Here is a 24,930-nt window from a genome sequence, read left to right on the forward strand (position 1 = left end):
ATCTGTAAATCTAATAAGCACCTTTTCAATTTTCTATTTAACAGCAGGTAACAACTGGTTTACTTTACTGATTTCTTGTTACTAGTTCAGAATTTTATCATCAACCTGTTAGCTTAAGTGATACAACTTTAAACTGATCCTTATAACTCTCCTATAGATAAAAAAAATTCATGTTTCTTTTGCAGAGAACAAGTTGAAGCATGTTGAGAGACATGAACAAAAGTCATGAAAGGAAGGTAGTAATGATGTAATCAGGAGGACAGAAGTAGACTTCAGGCTTCTATTTTGCTGCTATAGATAACTGATGTGTAGAATCAGTCGATATAGCTTAAATCATAGGAATTTGACTTCTATATTTCTTCCTCATTTTGATTTTTCCCTAAACAGCAAACCTACTAAAGATGTTAAACGAATAAAATCCAACATCATTATTCATTCTTTTGCTGATTTCTTTTTCATCTCATCTGGCTATTAACATATGGAAATACCTTACCAGATGACTGCCTAGTTATATTAGGTAGTTTAATGAAAAGCAGGAGTTAAGTGGCTACATGAGTTTTATCTAATAAAAGTATTTCATGCCTACAATCTCTGTACAGTAATCATTTTTTAATATTAATGAAATTTGGGGCTATTCTAACACAGGGAAATGAACTGACTGCATTAAATATTAAGAGTTTTGGTGGATACTACAGGAATAGTTATGAATAAACATATGTCTATATGGGCATACACAGTCACAAAATGAATTCAAAACAGAATAGTAGGCAAAATATAACATCGTATCTTTAAAACAAATCTTTTATATTCAAGCTACATATGACAGAATAAAGGTCATAGCATATTCGGACCTATGTTTAACACCAAAAATGCAAAAGAGAAAATATTAAATACATAGCAATTAGTTACAAAACTTTGGGCAACTCAGCATGTGCTAAGCACCTTATATACCCTGTTATATTTAATTCTCACACTAATGCTCTTCTAGGGTATTGTCATTCCTATTTTGCGGATGAAGAAATTAAAATTCAAAGAGTTAAATAACCCGGCTAAGGTTACAGTGAGTCGGTAAGCACTTGAAGCCACACTGAAACCCAATTTAACAGCAAAGCCCATGTTTTTAACCATGAAGATATACTAGCCAGAAAGCCATATTTTAGCTAGAAATTCTGGCTTTATCTCAATTAATCTTACAAGCCAACAGGTAAAATAAAGCAAAATTGAATCACTTTTAGTTTTCTCTTCCTACACTTCCTCTGGTAATTTTTTTTTGGAGGGGGCGTAATGCTAATAAGTAGCAATTATAGCTAAAATTTAAAACAATTTTTAGGGTTATAAAAATTGTTTTAAGACAAAAAGAGGCTAGATAACCTACGAACTAGATGATTAACTATCAAGTAGTCAAGATCAGAATTTGCACTAAAGAAAATACATTTAAAGAAACTAAGTTCATTGAGTCAGGTCAAATCTTCAGCTCTGAATTGCCTTTTATCTATACAATGTTTACAATCTATAGAGAAACGTAAAAAAGCCACAAGAATGTCTCCAAAAAGAAAAAAATAATCAGCCAGGCACGTTGGAGCACACTCGTCCTAGCTACTCAGGAGGCGAGTGTGGGAGGATGACTTCAGTTCAGGAGTTCAAGGCTGCACTGAGTTATCATCATGCCACTACACTCCGGCCTAGGCAAATGACAGAGATTCTGCTAAAAAAAAGAAAAAAAAGGAAAGAAAGAAAAATAAAGTATTAGCATACTAGCCTTGATTGTTTCTTCAGATACTTGGTTCTGTAATGCTTTTAAAGCTTCATCTTTCTTCATATTTTCCTTTTCCATTTCCTAAAAACAGTAAGAAAAGTATGCAAATAAACATTTTAGCATTAGTAACAGCCTGTTAACTGATTTGATTAGATTTAAAGGCAAGTTATAGACATAAAATATTAGTCAACTTCTAAATAGTACTTTTATAAGGATGATTTTACCCCTTTGCTTTCCGTCAAGAGTCTATCTAGTGATTCAAGATGATGCTGTTTGCATATTATATCTTGTTGCAACATGGACATAGTCTTTTCTTGTTCTTTAAATTGTTGATCCTTTTTCTCTAGTTGAGCTTCAAGCTAAACACGAAAACAGAATTTTCACATTAAATATTGTAAAATTTAGAAACATTTTAAATATTAAATACATGTGAAACTATAATTGAAATTACATAGATTTTTGCATTTTGCCAAATTGTCTTCAGCTTCTCTCTTTTTAAGGAAGAAATGAAATCACTTGCCATGAATAGACACTTCTCAAAAGAAGACATACATGTGGACAACAAACATACGAAAAAAAAAGCTCAACATTGCTGATCGTTCAAGAAATGCAAATTGAAACCACAATGAGACACCATCTCATGCCAGTCAGAATGGCAATGATTCAAAAGTCAAAAAACAAACAGATGCTGGAGAGGTTGCAGAGAAAAGGAACACTTGTACACTGCTGATGGGAGTGTAAATTAGTTCTACCACTGTGGAAGGCGGTGTGGCATTTCCTCAAAGACCTAGAGGCAGAAATACAATTTGACCCAGCAATCCCATTACTGGGTATATACTCACAGGAATGTAAATCATTCTATTACAAAGATACATGCATATGTATGTTCACTGCAGCACTATTCACAATAGAAAAGACATGGAATCAACCTAAATGCCCACCAGTGATAGACTGGATAAAGAAAATGTGGTACATATATACTATGGAATACTATGCAGCCATAAAAACGAATGAGATCATTTCCTTTACAGGGACACGGATGGAGTTGGAAGCCATTATCCTCAGCAAACTAACACAGGAACAGAAAACCAAATACTGCATGTTCTCACTTATAAGTGGGAGCTGAATGATGAGAACACACGAACACATGGGTAGGAACAACACATATTGAGGCCTATAGGGGAGTGGGATGGGAGACAGGGAGCATCAGGAAGAATAGCTAATGGATGCTGGGCTCAATACCTAAGTGACGGGATGATCTGTGCAGCAAACCACTAGGGGACATGTTTACCTGTATAACAAACCTGCACCTCCTATACGTGCACCCCTGAACTTAAAGGCTGAAGAAAAAAAAGCAAAATGTAGAAACTAAGAATATAGGCCCCTTTATATCTCCCCCTTTACACTGTAGTTGTCACATGTATTATATCAACATACCTGATCAGTAAATGTTATAATTTCTTCTTTCAACAGCCATAGATATTATAAAAATCCGATATTTACCAAATATTTACTGTTTTCGTTGTTCTTCCTTTATTCCTGAGGTCCCAAGTTTCTCTCAGGTATTTTTTTTCTGTGAGGAACTTTCTTTAGCATTTATTTTAGAACAAGTCTGCTGGTGACACATTCTCTATGCTGTCCTTATCTAAGAATGTCTGTATTTTACCTTCCTTCCCAGAGAATATTTTTGCTGGATATAAAATAAATTGACAGTTTTTTCTCTTTCAGCATTTAAAAAATGTTGTTCTGTCTTCTTACGTCCATAGTTTTTGATGAGAAATCTGCAGTAATTTTAACATTTGTTCCCTTACATGCAGTGTCATTTATCTCTGGGTGCTTTCAAAGTTTTTTGTTTTAGTTTTTGGCAAGGATTTTGATGTGTCTAGAAGTAGTTTTCTTTGACATTATCCTCTTTGATTTTCTTAAATTTGTAAATTTATTTCCTTCATCAAATTTGTGAAGTTTTCAGACACTATTCCTTCAAATATTTTCCTGCACTAATCTCATTATCTCCTTTGACTCTGAAGACAAGAATATCAGACCTTCTGATAGGTCCTTCCCCATATATCCCTGAGGCTTTGTTCAATTTTTTTTTATAAATCTTTCTTTTCTTGGAAAAAAAATTTTTCTCTGATGCTCAGACTGAATAATATCTATTAATCTACATTCAAGTTCACTGTCTTTTTCCTCTTGTCTGCTCCATTCTTCTGTTAAGCTCATCTAAATTACAGCAGCCCTGTGGTATTCGTGGTTTCACTTTCCACAGTTCAGTTACCTGCAGTCAACCCTGATCTGAAAATACTAAATGGAAAATTCCACAAACAAACAATTGATACATTTTGAATTGCAGTTGTGAGTAGTGTGACGAAATCTCATGATGTCCCACTATGTCCAGCTCTGGACAAGAATGATCCATTTTCCATGCTGTATAAGCTACCTGCTCGTTAGTCACTTAGTAGCCATCTTGGTTATCAGATCAACTGCCATGGTATCATAATGCCTGTGTTCAAGGAACTCTTATTTTACTTAATAATGGCCCCAAAGCAAAAGAGTAGTGATGCTATCTGGATGCAGATCCAATTTGGATATGTCAAAGAGAAGACATAGCGTGCTTCCTTTAAGTGAAAAGGTGAAGGTTCTTAACTTAATAAGGAGACCAAAAAAAAATTGCATGCTGAGGTTGCTAAGATCTACAATAAAGAACAAATCTATCCATGAAATCGTGAAGAAAGAAAAATAAATTCATGCGAGTAGGGCAGTTGGACCTCAAACTACAAAAGTTACAACCACAATGTGTAAGTGCTTAGTTAAAATAGAAAAGGCATTAAATTTGTAAGTGGAAGGCATTAACAGAAAACATGTTCCAACTGACCGCAATGTGTTGCACCAGAAAGTACTGAGTATATATTAAGACTTCAGCAAGAATCCCCTGAAACAAGTGACACCAAGTCATTTATTGCAAATAAGGAATAATTACACAGATTCAAGAATAGGTTTAGACTGAAAAATGTTAAAATTACTGGAGAAGCTGTGTCTGCTGATGAAGCAGTTGCTGTCACATTTCCAGCAGAGATGAAGAAGCTGATTAAGGAGAAAGGATACCATCCAAAGCAAGTCTTCAATTGCAGCGAAACTAGGCTATTCTCAAAGAAGATGCCTCATAGAACCTACATTCATAAAAGTGCAAAGGAGGCTGAGCACAGTGGCTCACGCCTGTAGTACCAGCACGTTAAGAGGCTGAGCCAGGCAGATCATGAGGTCAGAAGTTTGACATCAGCCTGACCAACATGGTGAAACCCTGTATCTACTAAACATACAAAAATTAGCCAGGATTGGTAGCGTGCACCTGTAATCCCAGCTACTCAGGAGGCTGAGGCAGGAAAATCACTTGAACCCGGGAGGCAGAGGTTGCAGTGAGCCAAGATCACGCCACTGCACTCCACCCTGGCCTACAGAGCAAAACTCTGTCTCAAAAGAAAAAAAAAAAAGTGCAAAGGAGGCACTAGGGCATAAGAGAGAGAACACAGTTCTATGAGAACAAGTTTTCATATAACTTTTATGACAGTATTTTGTTATAATAGTTCGATTTTATTAGAATTGTTGCTAATCTCTCACTGTGCCTAATTTATAAATTAAGCTTTATAATAGATATGTATGTATAGGAAAAACTGTAAGGGTTCAGTACTATTTGTGGTTTCAGGCATCCACTGAAGGTCTTGGAATCTCTCTCCCATGGATAAGCAGGGACTACCGTATCTATTTTTTTTTTACTGCGTCTTGCATTTTTGGTCTCACATTTTCTTTTCTACTTTTAACCCAAGGTCAAGAGTGCTTCTATTATTCTGCTTTTTCCTCTCAATCAATCTTTAAGCAACTGATATTTTTAGGGAAATGGAGTCTACAGAATTACTTTAATAATGTCAAAAATAATGATTATAGCTGAAACAGAAGGCATACTATATTCTGTTAAAGTAGTGAAAAATTATTCAGAAAGATTGGTGTTCTAATTACAGCTCTTGCCACTAACTTTTGTGTCTCTTTGTGTCCTCATCTACAAAATAAAAAATGCTGGGGCTAGTAATGTTTCTTTTCAGCACTCACATTCTAAATATGTATTACTTACTCTTTCAATCTGCTTTTCCATTTCTTTATGCTGTTCCAAGTGAATTTTCTTTGCTTTTTCAAAGGCTAAACAAATTTTCTCATGCTCTGTATTAACATTGGTTTCTAGACTCCTTATCTTTTCATTCTTTTCCTAGAAACACAAAACACTTTAAAAGAGTATAATTGATTTGGGAGGCCAAGGCAGGCAGATTGCTTGAGCCCAGGAGTTCAAGACCAGCCTGGGCAACACGGCAAGACCCCATCTCTATGAAAAATACAAAAAATTAGCTAAGTAGGTGTGTGGCATGTGCCTGTGGTTATAGCTTCTGGGGAAGCTCAGGGGGAAGCCTGGGAGGCCAAGGCTATAGTGTGCCATGATTGTGCCACTGCACTGCAGCCTGAACCACAGAGTGAGACTTTGTCTCACAAAAAAAAAAAGTATAATTGAAAAGCAGTTTTACATAAAAGTACATTAGTCAAGCATTAAATATGTCATACTCCATTCTTTAAAGAACCACAGTAGTTTATACTTCAAACTTTAACAAAATGGTTAAAAATACTTTATCAAGATGAGAAGATTTAAACTATTTTAAATATCAAGAAGCATATCAAAGAACTACCATTATCTTCAATACCATTAGGATAAAATGAGAAAACTTGGATAACTTGCCATATAAGCCTATTAACTTAAAAATGCAAACAAGAAATGATCAGAAGAGTTTAGTAGAACTTATACTTTGCTATATATTTTATAATAATGATGTTAAAACAAATGTGCTATCACAAATTAAGTGCCTAAAAATCACAGTAAATCTGAAGCAACAAAGATAAGTTTTACCATAAGCTCCTGTTCTAGTTCTGCATTTTTTGCAGCAATAGAGGAATAAGCAACTATCTTTTCTTCCAGCTGTTTCTCAAGAGTTAAAAGTTGAGAACATTTCTTTGTCATCTGAAAATACATTGAAATAAATGTAAAATTATTTTTTCAAGGTAATGACTTTGTATCCTAAGATCAAACACCTGCTACTCTTTTCAAAGTTCAAATACATTGTGTCTAGATAAATTGGGCAAACTTACAGTTATAAACACTTAGGATGCAAAGTGAATAACTTTTTAACCAACATAATTATAATTATTTTAAAAAATAAGTGACAATTTAGAAGAAAAACAAATAGTGAAAACAAAGGATCACTTCTATCTATCCATGTAAAACATAAGTCATTTAATTCAGACCCCTATATCCAAAAAGGACAATACCCTAATCTATTTTTAAGTAGCTGTTAAAGACTGAAATAAGTACAATAAAATGGTATCAGCAGTTATTTCTGGTGGTAGAATTATCAATGGTTCACTTTCTTCTTTTTCCTCTTTTACATTAACAAGACTGTGCTATTTTTGTAATTTAAAAAACTTATTAATCCCAGTATTTGGCAATTTCCTAAGTAAACTGGTAGCTATAATTATAAACTGTCTAAATCTCCATCTCCATTATTAACATAAGTTCCTATTTTATAGTTCTTTTCCTCAGCCTTGGCTATAGACTTTAAGCTGAGAAAGCAGGTATTTAAAAAGTGTACCTATAGATGACTGCAGCCTCTGGTTTGAAGGTAGAGTATAAGATACACCCACGTGGTCCTGGTCCACAATTACCTAATGAGGCACCCTTATCCTGTCCTTAGTGAAAATGAAGACAAGATATTCACAAAACACTCATTATCCCCTTTTCAGAATGGAATTCCTTGTGTAGTCGTTTCACGTTTACATGCAATTGTTTAAAAATACAGATTCTTTAAACAGCAGAAATACACAAAAAATACAAATACAGACTCTGGCTAGGTGTGGTGGCTCACTCCTGTAATCCCAGCATTTTGGGATACTGAGGTGGGGATCACCTGAGACCAGGAGTTCGAGACCAGCCTGGGCAACACGGCGACTGTCTCCACAAACAAAAAATTTAAAAAATTAGCTGGACATAGTGACACATGTCTGCAGTCTCAACTACTTGGAAGATTGAGGCAGAAGAATGGCTTGAGCCCAGAAGTTCAAAGTTACAGTGAGCTATGATCTCACCACTGTACTCCAGATTGGGCAACAGAGCAAGACCCTGTCTCTAAGAAAAAAAAAAAAAAAGAAAAAGAAAAAGAAAAGAAAAAAGCAGACTCTTGTGCCCATATATACTGAATCAGAAATTGCAGGAACAGGACCCAGAAATATGCATATTAAACAGGCTTCCTAGGTGGTTGGGGGTTTGCTAAAATTTAAAATCTTTTATTATCACTCCTTTTCTTCCAACAGCATAATCCAAAGTCTTTACTTATAAATGTATATTAACCACATTAACTTATACTATGGAAGAAATAATAGGCTGCAATGCAATATTATTTCCACCAAATTTGAGACCTTTTACCCACTACAGAGTTTTTCCTACTTTTAATAACATAAGTTAAAATACAAAGGTTTCCAAATGTAATTTTAAAATAATTTGTAACTTATGTGGTACCATTTTTAAAAAACTTTAACTCCGGATATAAACATATAATTTTTATAAAATCCTAAAATAACACCTTTTGTTCTAGTTCAAAAATTAATATATATACACCAAGCTAATTCCAAACTTACTTCACTTTCCAGTTTGCTGGAGTTTGAAGCTTTCTCTAGCAGCTCCTCTTGAATCAGCTGAAACTGACTAGTTCTGTGAGCCATGTTAACCCTCAAATCAGAATTTTCAGCTTCTATTTGTATCAGCTTAGTACGTAGCTCTTCTATTCCAGTAACAAGTCTTTGCCTCTCTTTTTCATATTGCTTGTTCATAGTATGTTGATTTTGATCTTTTACGCTTTCTGCTAATAAACATAAAAGGAAAATTCTTCTGAATAAGACTTCAAGAATAAAAACCTACTTAGTTGAAAGATTTAGTCATAAACTTTAGTTTCTGATCTAAAGAGTACTAAAAGGGACAGAGAATGAGACATTCATTAAGGAAATCAAGGAATAAGTAATGTGCTCTCTAAATTAAATACATAACAAAGATGAAAAAAGTTCTGAATCCCTCATTTTTCTAGGTAGCTAAGACTATTCCTTTGTACCAGAAATGTAAGAATCCTTCTCCACCTTTTAACTTCCATTTTTTAGTAGAAATCATTGTAAAAAAATTTTTTTAAGTTGCTCTCTTTCCTTAAACTGAAGGTAATCATAAAATTTATTTGGACACTTTGAGATCATTAAGAACATTTTTATGTACTGCACATAGATGCAGGTTCAAAAGCTCCAAAGAGTGAATCCTTCCCGACCCTATCGTCTTTCTCTCCAAACTAGCTAATGAGAATTCAGTGATGCTTTTTAAAAAATTACTGAAGGTAACCAGGCACAGTGGCATGCACCTGTTATCTGAGCTATTCAACAGGCTGAGGTGCATGCCACTTGAATTCAAGACCACCCTGGGCCACATGGCAAGATCCTGTCTAAAAAAAAAATTACTGAGCGTTATCAGAGGTAGTTGTTTCAACATGCCCCTTCTCCACTATAAACATACACATCTCCCACTCCACAGTAAGCAAGCCTTCAGGAAAGCTTTTAAAAAGCACAATGTAGATGATTACATGAGAACACACACAGATATGAAAACAAGAAAAGATACACTTTGCCTTCAAGGTTTGCATAAGTAGTCATTTCTCTAGGCTATCTACCTTTTATTGGCTTTGTTCTTGATGTAAGAGAATCTATAATATATTATATTTATTACCACCTCTAATTACTAGTATTCCCAACTTGGAACATTCACCAAGATAGATCATACGCTGGCCAATAAACCAAGTCTCAAAACACTCTTATAAATGAAGTCCTATAGGGTATGTTCTCTAGTCATCATGAATGACACAAAAATATCTGGAAAAACCTCCAAATATTTGGAAATAAAACACACACAGCCTGTGAGTCAAAGAGGAAATCACAAGAGATAACTATTTTGAACTGAATGAAAATGAAAATACAACACATTAAAAAAAGTAGTGGAATACAGCCAAAGCACTGCTTAAAGGGAAGTTTCTATCCTTAAATACTTAGATGAGAGAGGAAAAAGAAGTCTAAAATCAATAATCTAAACTTAAAGAAAAGTTTTGTGGGGTTTAAAAAAAAAAAAAAAAAGAGAAAATTAAGCCTAAAAGTTAACTGGCAAAAAGTACAAGGGATCCTGATGGAGATGTCTTATGTCTTGACTGTGGTGACGGTAACAAGAGTTAAACATTAAAACACAAACACCTGACAAAACGTATCAAACTGTATATTAAAATGGGTGCATCTTAATTGCAGGGGTCCCCAACCCCTGGGCCACAGACTGGTACCAGTCCATGGCCTATTAAGAACGGGGTCACATAGTAGGAGGTGAGTGGCAGGTGAATGACACCCACTCCCAATCGCTCGCATTATTGCTTGAGCTCTACCTCCTGTCAGATTAGCTGTGGCATTAGATTCCCATAGGAACACAAACCCTGTTATGAACTGCACATGCGCAGGATCTAGATTGCTCACTCCTTATGAGAATCTAATGCCTGATGATCTGTCACTGTCTCCCATGACCCCCAGATGGAACCTTCTAGTTGCAGGAAAACAAGTCAGGGCTCCCATTGATTCTACATTACAATGAGTTGTATGATTATTTCATCATCAATGTAATAATAATATAAATAAAATGCACAATAAAAGTCATGCATTTGAATCATCCTGAAACCACCCCTGCCCCTGCCCCTGGTCCATGGAAAAAATGTCTTCCACAAAACCAGTCCCTGGTGCCAAAAAGGTTGGGGACCACTGTCTTACTGGATATCAATTTTACTTCACTAAAGAATGATACAAAGTCTAATAATTCTGAAATAACTTCTGCTGTCTTATCAGACCATAACTAGTAATAGATTATCAAGTATGTTTGATAATACAAACCAAACAGTTAATAAATTTGTTCTTTACAAACTATCATCTGAGAACACATGGACACATAGAGGGGAACAACACACACTGGGGTCTATCAGAGGGTGGAGGGTGGAAGGAGGGAGTGGAGCAGGAAAAATAATTAAGGGATACTAGGCTTAATACCTGGGTGATGAAATAATCTGTAAAACAAACCTCCATGACACAAGCTTACCTATGTAACAAATCTGCACATGTATCCCTGAACTTAAGTTAAATTTAAAAAAAATTTTAAAGTTTTTTTTAAAAAAACTATCATCCAAAACTCTAAATATAATTTATTAAAACAACTCAATATACTTACCCACTTGATGACCACCTAGCTTTACAGGTTCTGTTTCTAAACTACTTAATTTGCTACTTTCTTGGCTGTCATTACAAGTAATAAGACTCTGAGATAACTGATTTGCAGTCAGGTTTGCATGAAGCTTTTGAATTTCTGCCTCTTTTATTGCAAGCTTAATTCTGGCACAAAAGAAAAGAAGTGAAAAATTATTAGAAAGATTCTATAAAAATATCTCCTACTGTACTATTTTTCACCTTTCAAGTTGATAAAATTAGAATTCTGATATTAGTCAACTCTTTAGGCAGGATATGAAAACTCGTATAGACCATTGTAGGATTATAAATTGGTTCAGTCACTTTACAAACTTGATGGTATCTAGTAAAATTGAAAACGTACACACTCTATGACCCAGCAATTTCACTTTTAGGAATATATACTACAGAAACTCTCATATATATGTATAAGAAAACATGTATAAGGATGTCCTTTGCAGCACTGTTTGTAACAGAAAATAGAAACAAGATACCTATAAAGGAACAAATAAATTATGAGACTGTTATAGGACAGAATCCTACACAGTGATTCAAAGTAACTAACCACACAAATCCATTTGTTAATCTACTCTATCTCAATATGAATGAATTTTTAAAATACTGCTGAGTGAAAAAGCAAAATTGCACAGTATACAGTATATTTATATTTGTGTATATGTGTGTAAACACACAAAAATGAATAGAGAAATATATATCCAATTCATGATGGTGGATACTTAGGGGAAAAATGGAACTAGTCATAAGGATCAAAAGGCATTATTCATCCTGTAATGCTTTATTTTTTATTTACAGAAACAGATTTAAAACAAATACCACAAATTTTAAGGAGAATCAATCCTGGTTAAGAAGATTCAATTCTGAGTTGTGGAATCACAGATACCTGTTATAATATTCTCTGAGCTTTTCTGTATATTTTTTAAATTCCTCAATTAAAGGTTATTTTATTTTATTTTATTTTATTTTTGATGGAGTCTCACTCTGTTGCTCAGGCTGGAGTGCAGTGGCACTATCTCAGCTCACTGCAACCTCTGCCTCCTGGGTTCAAGTGAATCTCCTGCCTCAGCCTCCCAAGTAGCGGGGATTACAGGCACGTGCCACCACCACACCTGGCTAATTTTTGTATTTTTAGTAGAGATGAGGTTGCACCATGTTGGTCAGGCTGGTCTCGAACTCCTGACCTTGTGATCCACCCACCTTGGCCTCCCAAAGTATTGGTATTACAGGCATGAGCCACCACGCTCAGCCAATTAAGGGTCTTAATTACCAATAAAAAACATTCTATTTGCTATAACTGAAGATTCTGAAAATTGTACCTCAATTCCGAAATCATCAATTTATTTGCCTCACAGCAGCCAATGCAACGGTCTTCCTTGTTTGAGAAGCTACTCATCTGGTATTTAGAAAGAGACGATTTAAAGCCAAATAATTCTCTCTTTAACTGCAAGTTTAAAAACAAACACGTGTAAACTTATGTACACGGGATGCAGTTGCTTTTTCATTCAGAACTTAAAATTTTAAAAACTGTATGAATTTGATGGTAACAACTTAATGTCCATCAATAGGAAAATATATAAATATAAAGAAATATTAAGATAATTGGAAAACTACAATAGTTAAAAGAAATAAACTTGAGTCACATAAATCAGTATGGATACATCTCATAACAATATTAGTGAAAAACAAATGATAGTGGCAAACAGTATTTTCATAAAAACACTAAGCAACATATATATATTTCTAGATGCATCTATATGTGACAGTATTTAAAACATGGATGAGAAGGATACACATGAATTTCAGAATAATTGCCATTTCTGAGGAGAGAGGAAGAGAATTGGGATCTGACAAGGTACACAAAGAAGCTTTACCTATAAAATTTTATTCTAAAAAATATAGAGTTGATAAGACAATACATGTACCAAATTTTACAAATATGGTGCTACACTAGCATATGCACCTTTCTGTTGGTTTGGATAATACAGAATTTTAAAAGACAGTTATAAAGGAGCAAGGTAAGCACTTAATGACTTCTACCTTCAAACTATAACCAAATCACACCTCCTAGAAGTGGGGAAAAAAAAAAATCACATTTCCTAATCGTATCATTCTTAGCACTACAAGAAACAAATAATCAAGCATACATTACCACATTCGGAATCATATCTCAAATAATTCTGTTTTTAGAGACAGGATCTCACTCTGTCGCCCCGACTGGAGCTTATGATCATAGAACTCACTGCAGCCTTGAACTCCTGGTCTCAAGCAATCCTCCTACCTCAGCTTCTCGACTAGCTGGGACCACAGGCATGCACCACCATGCCCAGCTAATTTTTGTATTTTTGTAGAGACAGGGTCTTGCTATATTGCCCAGGCTGGTCTTGAACTCTTGCTTCAAGAGTTCCTCTTACCTTGGCCTGCCAAAATGCTGGGATTACAAGCATGAACCACTGTGCCTGACCACATATGAAATAATTCTTGATACACAAATGAGAATGCAATTTAAAATTGTTATCTGTATATGATTACTTTCTAATTTCAAAAGCAAATAGTATATTAAAAATTAAGCAAATAGCATCTGGGGAAAGCAGATACAACAGAGGAGCTAAGATTTTATGTTCTAGTTTAAATTCTACTACTTACCAGTTGAGCAATTTATTTACTTCCTTGGGTCTAGGTTTCTTCACCAATAAAATGATATTGAATCAGACAGTTGCTAAGATTTTTTTGGTTCATAATTCCACAGTTCATAATAGTTTAACATCGGTAAGTCTACCGTCTAGTCTACCATGCATTCATATGTGAAACCAACCATAATATATTTACCTATAGTTTCCCCTGATCTTTCCTTCATTTTACACCTATTGATTACAAATTCCTGAATAGGTTTACTTACCTTCTTCTTAATCTCACTTATATATATGGCCACAAATATAACTCAAAGAGAAAAGGTGGTAGACCATTATTATAAAAACATTTTAGGCCAGGCATGGTGGCTCCAGCCTGTAATCCCAGCACTTTGGGAGGCCGAGGCAGGCAGATCACCTGAGGTCAGGAGTTTAAGACCAGGCTGACCAATGTGCAGAAACCCTGCCTCTACTAAAAATACAAAATTAGCTGGGCGTGGTGGCACATGCCTGTAATTCCAGCTACTAGGGAGGCTGAGGCGGGCGAATAGCTTGAACCCAGGAGGCGGAGGTTGCAGTGAGCCGAGATCTCACCACTGCACTCCAGCCTGGCGACACAGCGAGACACCATCTCAAAAAAAAAAAAAAAAAAATTAAAGTTCTATGCCATTCTAATAAGTACATGAAAAGTTGCTCATCATGAGCTGTTAAAAAAATGAAAATTAGGGCCAGGCATGGTGGCTCACGCTTGTAATCCCAGCACTTTGGGAGGCCAAGGTGGGCGGATCATGAGGTCAGGCTGAGGTGGGCGCATTCGAGACCAGCTTGACCAATGTGGTGAAACCCCGTCCCATGTGCCTGTAGTCCTGGCTACTCAGGAGGCTGAGGCAGGAGAATTGCTTGAACCTGGGAACCAGAGGTTGCAGTAAGCTGAGATCATGCCACTACACTCCAGCCTGGGCAACAGAGTAAGAGTCTGTCTTAAAAAAAAAAAAAAAAAAGAAATGTAAATTAAAACCACAGTGTAATACCACTTCACATCCACTAAGATGGTAATAATAAAAAAGACAAGAACAAGTGTTGGCAAGGAAGTAGAGAAACAGGAACCCTCATACATTGCTGGTGAGAATGTAAAATAGTGTAGACATTTTGGAAAACAGTTTGGAATAAATTCATCATATGACCCAACAATTCTAGTCCTAGGTATTTACCCAAGAGAAATGAAAACATGCCCAAAGACTTGTATGCAAATGTTCATATAAGCATTATTCATAATATCCCAAAGTGGAAACAATCCAAATGTCCATCAACCAGTGAATGGATAAATCAAATGTAACATATCTATATAATGCAATACTATTTGGCAATAAAAAGAAATGAAATACTGATATCACAACATGAATGACTCTCAAAAACATTAAGAATGCAAAAGACCAGATGCAAAAGAGCACATATTATATGAGTTCATTTATGTGAAATGTCCAGAAAAGATATCTATAGATGCAAAAACTATTAGTGTCTTCCTATGGGTAGAAGGGAGTAGAGGGCCTAATTATAAATGGGTCCAAAATACCTTTTGGGGATGATAGACATGTTTCAAAGCTGGATTGTGGTGATTGTTACAAAACTTGCCAATTTACTAAAAATCATAGATTAGTACACTTAAAATAGGCAAATTTTATGGTATGTAAATGATACTTCAATAAAGCTGCTTAAAAAAAATTCTGTGCCATTCTAATATATGGCATCTGAGAAACTGGGAAAAAGTGTACAATGGTTAAGTGCAGGAAAAAAAACAGATTAGATGGAAGAGAAATTCAAGACTAAAGAGGAAAGAAAAAAATTAGAAGCTAATAAAGCAACCACAAAATGACAGTCTTTTCTAAAACACTTTAGTAAAATTCTTCTTTTCCATTACGTAATCACACATACTTACTGGCAACTGGGATATAATCTTTTCCATACTTCTTAGTTCTACCCTTGAACTTTCAATTTCTTGTTGACATAAATCTAGTCGCTCATTCTGTGCTGCAACACGGACCTTTAATTCTCGGTTTTCATTCATTAAAGAAAATTTGTCTCTAAGTATTTCGTCTTTGTTCTCTAACTCACTCTCTAGCTTCAAAATACTTTGTCTAGATTCAGTTAGCTGTGCCATGACTTCTGAATTTTTCACTGCCATGATCCTTAGTTTTTCTTTTCCATTGTTATTTTCTTCTTTTAACTGCCTATGAAGAAAAGAGAATAAAAATGAAAATAAAATATATATGCATTCATTTTCAATCACATTTATTTAATCTCACTTTTAAAATTTTTTGAAGCTTAATTCTAAAATAATACCTGCTCACATTTACTAAGTACCTACTTTCTGCATGCCAGGCACTCACAACTTTATGTGGTTAGCACTATTATTACTTCTTATTTACAGATGAGGTAACTGAGGCACAAAAAGGTTAAATAACTTTCCCAGTGTCTCACAGTAAACGGCAGGGAAGGACAGCCCTACTATCTTGAAAGCATTTCTGCTCCCTGTTTAATTATATAAGACAGGAAATCTAACTCCAAAATCGCTGACATAGCATTTCGCATTATCAACAAAGTTTTGGATTCCTAAAACAGGAGAAAAAGTAAACTGGCTCTACATAATTGTACAATCAGCTTAAGAGCCCAGCATCAATGACTTTCTCTTCTTACAAGAATTTTTTTTTTTTTTGAGATGGAATCTCACTGTATTGCCCAGGCTGGAGTGTAGTAGCGCAATCTTGGCTCACTGCAAGCTCCGCCTCCTGGGTTCATGCCATTCTCCTGCCTCAGCCTCCCGAGTAGCTGGGACTACAGGCGCCCGCCACCACGCCCAGCTAATTTTTTTTTTTTTTTCAGTAGAGATAGGGTTTCACTGTGTTAGCCAGGATGGTCTCGATCTCCTGATCTCGTGATCCGCCCGCCTCAGCCTCCCAAAGTGCTGGGATTACAGGCAAGAGCCACCGCACCCGGCCCTTACAAGGATTCTTTTAAGAAATACTGCATCAGCAACTCTTAATGGCACACTGGGAGATACTGTGTTGAAAAACTAAGACATTTTAGAAGGGTCAGACTCCAAATGTGAAGTTTTAAAAATATCTTAACCAATTTATTTCACTTATATTTGAAATATGAAAATAACATTTTTTTGGAAAATATAAAAATAACATAACTTAAGAAATCATACGTAATTAAATATACAAGAATTCTTTCATGAAGTATAAACATTTTAAGTGATGAAGGATTGCATCATAGTGTAATTGGCAGCATTTTTCTTTCTTAAAAGTAGATCTTGCAATCGATAATCAATTCTAGAAAATACTCTAGTAAAAAGCATCTTTACTCCCTCCTCCTTGGCAAAGATACTAAACAGACTACCTTAAGGAAAGTACGGCAAAATTAGACAAACCAGTTATTCTGATTGCTTCCTGCTCCCCCTTTTTTTTAAAAAAATTAACAGTTTGAAGTGATAAAGACTGATTAATATTAACCTCGGAAAGCTGATGGGTGTTAGTTTTAAGAGGACAACAAGATATACTAAGAGAGAGTATAGGAGTCAGAAGACTTTGATCTTTCAAAGACCTTCAGTAAATTCTGGCTACTCTCGGGGCTTCTGTTTCTTTACTTATAAAATGAGAAGTTTGGACTAGGTAATTTTTTATGATTTGAAAAACACTTTTTATTAGAACATTGGATATTATACACATTTTACTAGCGAGTTAATGTGGTCATATACCAATGACATTATGTCTATTAATTTTCCCTAAATATATGCAAAGCAAATATGTTGATCAGAACTTCTCCATATTTACAAGTATATTCGCATTAACACATTTTACTTCATTTCTAATTCTAACTCGATAGCTAGAAAACAGTTTCAGTCATGAAGCCTATCCTTCTATATATGTAAGCCCATAATTACAACATATAAAATATTGTTTAAAAATGTTTCAGTTTTTTCCATCTCCACACAAAAATCCTTTTTCTACAACAGAATACTGTACCTTAATTTCTCTTTCAGAATTTCAAGTTCACTTTTACATAGACCACACTTTTCTTGTAGCCTTTTATTTTCTTTTTCACAGTTAATTAGATTTCTCTCTAATATTTCTTCTTCAGCTTGAACCTAAAACAATAATTTAAGTGGACATACTAATGTGGTTGTAAGTTTTAGGTGTTTCAAGCTAAAAATGTAAGTAGTGATTTCAGAAATAAGCAGGAATGTAAACTAAGAATTTCATACATTTAAGTCCCCAGCCTCATAGTGAAAAGTAGCAAAGTGAAGTTCCTGGGCAGTAACAAAAGACAGAGAAAAGGATGATACTACATGTCCAGAAAACCTGTAACAGATAGGCAACTGCATCAACTGAAAGCAAAAATTCATCTAGAGCTGCTGTGTACGAGTTACTAAAGGTTAATTTTAGTGCAAATGTTCCAGAGAAGTTGTTTTTGAAATTTTAACCACAAAATTTACCAATGAAACCACAGCCCAAAATGTAGAACAGATAAAAGCACCCAGGATACAGTGTTGAGAGAAGATTGGGTATATCTGCCCCAATTCCTTTGTTACCCTGTTTCATCCACTTAACTATAGGGCTTTGCTGAGCATTGTTTGCAACTGATAATCCTAAGTGTAAAAAAAAAAACCTGTCTCTTACATTCTTCTCTCTTTTCTCCATAAAGTCCTTCTTCTCCCCAAGAATATTCCTCCTACTAGGTCTTCTACCTCCCCTTACTGATCACCTTATTAAAAATCCCTTCTAAGATATTTCTTTCCCACAAGCACCCTCTCCAAGACTCTCAAAACTGCCTTCTTATTAACTAATTCACATTTAAGATTTCAATACCTAGTGAGACCTTAATATTTTACACTGCCAAGTGATATTCACAGTTTTACTGCAAAGGAATGACCACTTTGTAATCAACTGCAGACTTTCTCCTGGATCTCAGTATTTAATATTGTTGGTAACTTCTCCTCTAAAATATTTTACCATGTAGCTGTCATGACAATATTACACTTGACTCTGGCCACTCTTGTTTTCTTTGCTTCCTTTTATTAACTCATAATTCCTGACTGCTCTTTTCTTTCTATTTATTCTCTCAAAAGTTTAGTGAATTTCTTGACTTTCCTTATTGCAACTATATTATGAGAAATACTCACCCCAAGTTTCCAAAATCCCTCCTATCCTCCTTACGCTATGAAAATTTCTTAAGCAACATCTTAACTTATGGGACCAAAGACATTTAATTCAAAATCCTTCAATTTCCTTCCACCTAAAACTTTTTTCTCTTTTTATCCACAAAGAAAAGAAATGTCCTATTTCATTAAAAAAAAGAATCTCACTTCTGCTCTTGGACTATCATCTTGCATATCGTTCAGACTCTTGTGCCATCTTTTATTCCTTATAATTCTAGCATCTTCAATCTCCCCCTACTAATAAGTTCAGGGTACCCTTAGGTGCTTTACCACAGCTTCTTCACCTTAACTTAGCTTCTTTCTTCCCTTCCATTCGCCAACTTTCCCAACCCGCCACACACACTTCCTCTTCACCTATCATATGTAAAGAATTGTCTGTTAGCTACCTCTACTCTCTCCCTTTCCATCTCTCCCATTTCAGAGGTTGTGCCTTCTATTTTAATAAGTTGCTCTCTACAAAGTATCCAAAGACTCCCTGATTATAAAAACCAAGAGCCCTGTCTCATTCCTCATCTTTCTAAAATTTTTTTCTGATTTTTTACAGACAGGGTCTTGCTCTTTCACTCAGGCCTGAGTGCAGTGACATTATCAGGGCTTAATGCAGCCTCTAACTCCTGAGTTCAAGCAATCCTTCTACCTCAGCCCCCTGAGTAGCTGCAATTACAGGCGTAAGCCACCACACCTGGTTCAGTCCTCATTCTTCTTGACCAGTTTGCAACATCTGGCACTGAAGATCACCACCTTCTTTTTAAAATGTTCTATCGCCTTGACTTTTCGTATTATACTTTCCTGATTCTCTAATTTTTAAAAATAACTTATCGATATCTTTCAAAAGCTAATCTACCTGTTCTTTATCTCCCAGGGTATCTTCCCTCTTGTTCTCATTCTATATGAACTCTGTCAATGTCCAAGGCTTCTACCACTTTAATTCAGTACTGTCAATTCTCAAAACTACAGCCCTAGTACAGATTTCTATATCGAAATCCAGACCTATAGATACAAAAGCCTATTAGAAACCTGTAACTGGTTATTCTACAGAATAATAATTTCCAAAATAGAACTCATTAACTTTTTTTCCTGAATTGTCTATTTTGATTCATGATGCAATCATCCAGCAGTCACTCAAACCAGCAACCTAAAAATACCCTATATTCTTCTTTCTCATACTGCCGGCTTCTAATGCATTCAAGTGGTCACTAGATCCCACTGATTCCCCAACTTTAACATCCCTCACAGCTATCTACTCAGCTCCTTCATCTTCAATATCTCTTGCCTTGTCTTTTAAAGTCTCTTTGACTTGTTTCTCACCTCTCAAATGCATCTTCACATGACATCAGAGTGAGCTTCCTAGAACATAGATTTTGAATCATTTTCCCTGCTTAACACTATTCAATGATATACCACAATATTTGAGATAGCGTAGCAGCTCAAGCATTGCCTACTCTGTGAAGCCTTCTTTGGGCCCACCAGAGTTTATTAACCACCGCCACCTTCATCCCACCCTACTACACCTACCTCTTATTTCTATATTATACTTCGTATTCCAAAATACTTAAATTATTTGTTTATATACTTGTCAATCTTACTAGACAGTGAGCTCTTTAGGGTAGGTATCATGTGTTATGTATCACCGAATCTCCCAGAGACTAGCACAGTACCTGGCATGTAAAAGGAATTTCATAATTGTTTAATAAATGAATACCCATCTTCTCATTCTACCGTTCTACCTAAACATTCCTTCCTCTGCCTTTCTACCTTTGTTTGAACAGAATCATAAACTTCCTCTGCTTTCACTGTTATCTCAAGATGGAAGCTCCCATATTAGTATCTCTTTACCAGACCTCTCTTTTGAGCTCATTATCTGAATACCAACTGTGGTGTTCCTCCACACACATTTCATTACCGTGTGATATTACTTAAAGATACTAAATGAATATAATAAATGAATGTAATAAACTCACTATATTTCTACATCAAATCAGTTCAAGGAACCTTCCCTCTGAGAGGCAGAAGCCAGCCCCTCTCAGAGTAGCAGACTCAGAGAGACCAGTTGAAGGCTACATAATCTGTCTTCATTTTCACTGAAGTGATAAAAATGAATTTCTTTCTTCTACTTCTCTAGCTCCAATCTCTGTTCACATATTCCATCCTTCTCTATATTTTGTTCCTTCTCCTCTCTCTACTCTTTTCCTTCTTTGGATAAAAAAGCTTCTGCTGATAATAAAAGGGTTGGTAAACATCATCCTTAACTAACATTTACAAATTGTTTATTTAAATGATTTTATAAGATCATAAAAATTACTCTCTGTCTCAACCATAAACATATTTTAATTATTCCTACCTTTATTGTTGGAATATAGAGAGTAATACAAAACACTGAATTTGCACAACTGCCTCTTACCTTTTCCAGTTTTTCAGCCACTTTCTTTTTATATTGTTGGAAAGCGTTACTCAGCTCTTCAGCATTGTACAGTGCTTCATTCCTTTGTCGTTCAGCTCTAAAATTTAAAAAGAGATAATGAATAAAAGTAAAGAATGCTCTGCATTTGAATAGTTAAGTTCCAAAGTAATCTTTAATTATAAGGAATAATTGGAGAGAAACAAATTTCTCTGTACTAAAAAGAAGTATTAGGCTTAAAGTACAAAACGAAGAATGTAGATCATACTACAAAAACTTTCTCACTCTATCAATATGAAAAATAAAATATAACACAAAACAATTATAAACATATATGTTGAAATATATATAAATTCTTATGTGTTGGCAATTTTTTCCCCCTATCTGAAAAAGACAGATTAGGAAAATAGCCTGAGGCTGGATGATAAATTTTCAAAGGTTAGGAATTACAAAATCAGTCTATTGTCTAGAATATTAAATATACTCAGTAAATTCTGTGACCTTTGCAAAGGTCAAATAAATTTCAAACAAGTATTTAAAAAAATGTTAACTTCTATTGATACCAGATATAAAAATCTAGACAACAAAAAACATAACCACCACCAAGCACTATTTAAGCCTAACCTTGTTGCCTCATCTCTTAGTTCCTTACGCTTCTTGTAATGAAATGAAAATTTGGGGCACAATACATTGAGAATACTTGGTCAATATCACACTGACGCCTAAAAATATTTTAATATTTAAACCTATTCCCATCATATTCTTTCTAATATAAGTGAGGTTAGTGACCCTCCTCTTATCCAGGATGAATTACTCTATTTATAGTCTGGATCTTAACTCTTAACCCTTCAGAAATGCACTCTAGCTTCTGTATTTTCATTCCCTCTGTTGGTTATTTTGCCACAAGTATAAAAAGTTCAAGTAAAAGTATTCCTAACTTCCTGAATCTATGTGGTTAAGTATGTCTATCTGACTCCAAAGTTTCAGATAAAGGAAAGTAAGGACAACCAAGGATTTCTCTGAAAATCTGTAGGAATATAATCAATTCCTGAATGTGCACAGGTACTGTTCAGAGCAAAGGATACCTGTATTTCTCACTTAAACAAACAAAAACCTTCCCACATATTGTGCTTTCCTCTATCATCCTTCTTTTCTTTCTTTTTTTTTTTTTTTTTTTGAGACGGAGTCTCGCTCTGTTGCCCAGGCTGGAGTGCAGTGGCACGATCTGGGCTCAATGCAAGCTCCGCCTCCCAGGTTCATGCCATTCTCCTTCCTCAGCCTCCTGAGTAGCTGGGACTACAGGCGCCCGCCACCTCGCCCGGCTAGTTTTTTGTATTTTTTTTAGTAGAGACAGGATTTCACCGTGTTAGCCAGGATGGTCTCGATCTCCTGACCTCGTGATCCACCCATCTCGGCCTCCCAAAGTGCTGGGATTACAGGCTTGAGCCACCGCGCCCGGCCTCATCCTTCTTTTCAAGCCAGACTCATCCACTTTACACTTATCTACTCTTCCTCGCTTCCAATTTGTAAAAAGTAATGACATATTTCCGCCACACACAAAAGTGTGGATAAATATTACCAAGTACTTCCAATCATGTTTTAATGAATCTTCACTCTTTGTCTGAAAAGGCTACAGAAGACAAACAAAACATCACAAATAAAGTTGAGGTCCTTATGCGTCCTGTCCAAATCCCATTCCCCTGACTTCTTCCACAGAGGTAACCCTATCCTGATTTGGGTGTTTTTTATTTTGTACATTCATGTTAACCTGCACCCACAAATAGTATATATCACAGTTCATCTATTCTGAGAGGCACCCTATCCTGATTTGGGTGTTTTTTATTTGTACATTCATGTTAACCTATACCCACAAATAGTATATATCACAGTTCATCTATTCTGAGAGGCACATTGTTTTCACTTTTTGTTGTGTGTGTGGAGATGGGTGTCTTGCTATTTTGCCCGGGCTGGTCTTGAATTCCTGGCCTCAAGTAATACTCCCACTTTGGCCCCCTCGAGTGCTTGCATTACTGGAGTGAGTCACTGTGCCCAGCCTGTTTTCGCTTCTGTTTTGTTTTGTTTTTTTTCTTTAATAACCACCTATAGTCTTACCATGGTTTCACATTTTTAACATCTCTAAAATTTTTATGTGCTGGGTATGGTGGTTCACACCTGTATTCCAAACACTTTAGAAGGCTGAGCCAGGAGGATTGCTTGAAGCCAGAAGTTAGAGACCAGTCTGGTAAACACAGTGAGATCATCTCTACAAAAAGTTAACTGGGAGTGGTGGTGCACACCTGTGGTCCCAGCTACTCTAGAGGCTGAAGCAGGAGGATCCCTTGAGCGCAGGGATTTGAGGCTGCAGTGAGCCATGATCGCAATGCTGCATTCTAGCCTGGGTGACACAGCAAGACCCTATCTCTAAAAAAATAAAATAAAATAAGACAGTTCCAGGTGGGGGTCCATAAAGTGCAGCAGCCACAGCCAGCTACCTCATGCTCAACAACAGCGCCTAGATGCTCATCCTGGGGCTGGCACCTGCAAGTCCCCCTTGGGCCAGGTAACTGAAGCTGTGAAGGTGGCAATCAACATCGGGTACTGCTGCATTTACTATGTCTACATGTACCAGAACGCAAATGAGGTGGGGGTAGCCATTCAGAGGAGCTACCCACTGCGGGTCTCCTCTGAGCTATTCTGTCGCTCAACAAAGCTTCTCTTTGTATTGCTTACCCTCCACTTGTTTGCGTACCTCATTCTTCCCAGACACAGGACAAGAACTCAGGACCCACTGAATGGTGGGGCTAAAAATGCTGTAACACAAATGGCTGAAACACACCCCTTGTTCACCACGTTGCAGGCAACAAGAAGAAAAGGCAAGAGAAGGAGAGAAGAGCTGCAGCCTTTCGGAGAGCCCAGACCTATGAGCTTCCCGAGCCAGGGCTGTGACACCCTCTTTAGGGCTCTGTGGTTCCTGGTGTCTCCAAGCTTCCGGCACCACCACGTTCCCTGGTGTCAGCCATGGAAGCTGCTTATGCTACGCCTGGTCCAGCCACAGCCTCACAGGGAGCTGGCGCCTGGAGCTGCTCACACTACCACAGCCGGCGTGCCTAGCTATGCATAGTGGCCAGTGCCTACAGTTGTTCACACACCCCTTGTCATTCTGCACCTAGCTCACTCTTGACAGGTGTGGGATCCAGGGTGGTAGCTGAGTGGGCAGAATGAGCCCAGTGGGCCAGAGCAAAACTCAGGCAAAGGTGCCACTGGCCACAGAGGTTTCTGGCTGGTGAAGCAACACCCCAAGGATCCCAAAACAGCATAGAGCGCCTCCTGCTTCCAGAAATCTGTAAGTCTTCATGTCAGTCATGTGTCTGTATCTTACCATACCTGATTAAAACAAACCCCGAATACATTCTAAAATATGCATTAAAGCCAGGCACAGTGGCTCATGCCTATAATACTTGCACTTTAGGAGGCCAAGGCAGGAGGACCACTTGAGTCCAGGAGCTCAAGACCAGCCTGGGCAACACAG

General features: G+C 36.3%; 1 protein-coding gene across 16 annotated transcripts in view; it reads right to left on the reverse strand.

Annotated features, from left to right (window-relative positions):
• Positions 1-24,930, reverse strand: part of CCDC18 (coiled-coil domain containing 18) — a 113,891-nt gene that overhangs the window by 69,457 nt on the left and 19,504 nt on the right. For 9 of the 16 annotated variants that reach the window (XM_005542703.5, XM_065518575.2, XM_005542705.5 and 6 more), the window contains 10 exons: positions 21,405-21,501; positions 17,811-17,932; positions 15,722-16,013; positions 12,475-12,599; positions 11,127-11,287; positions 8,480-8,703; positions 6,699-6,809; positions 5,880-6,011; positions 1,981-2,115; positions 1,760-1,837 (listed from right to left, as the gene is read on the reverse strand). In XM_005542703.5, the coding sequence (XP_005542760.2) occupies positions 1,760-1,837; positions 1,981-2,115; positions 5,880-6,011; positions 6,699-6,809; positions 8,480-8,703; positions 11,127-11,287; positions 12,475-12,599; positions 15,722-16,013; positions 17,811-17,932; positions 21,405-21,501 (1,477 nt within the window). The remainder of the gene's footprint in view (positions 1-1,759; positions 1,838-1,980; positions 2,116-5,879; positions 6,012-6,698; positions 6,810-8,479; positions 8,704-11,126; positions 11,288-12,474; positions 12,600-15,721; positions 16,014-17,810; positions 17,933-21,404; positions 21,502-24,930) is intronic. The other 7 variants (XM_074001441.1, XM_045367138.3, XM_074001449.1 and 4 more) reach the window with 4 other exon arrangements.

This window comes from Macaca fascicularis, chromosome 1 (assembly GCF_037993035.2).
Source record: "Macaca fascicularis isolate 582-1 chromosome 1, T2T-MFA8v1.1".
Lineage (NCBI taxonomy): Eukaryota > Metazoa > Chordata > Mammalia > Primates > Cercopithecidae > Macaca > Macaca fascicularis.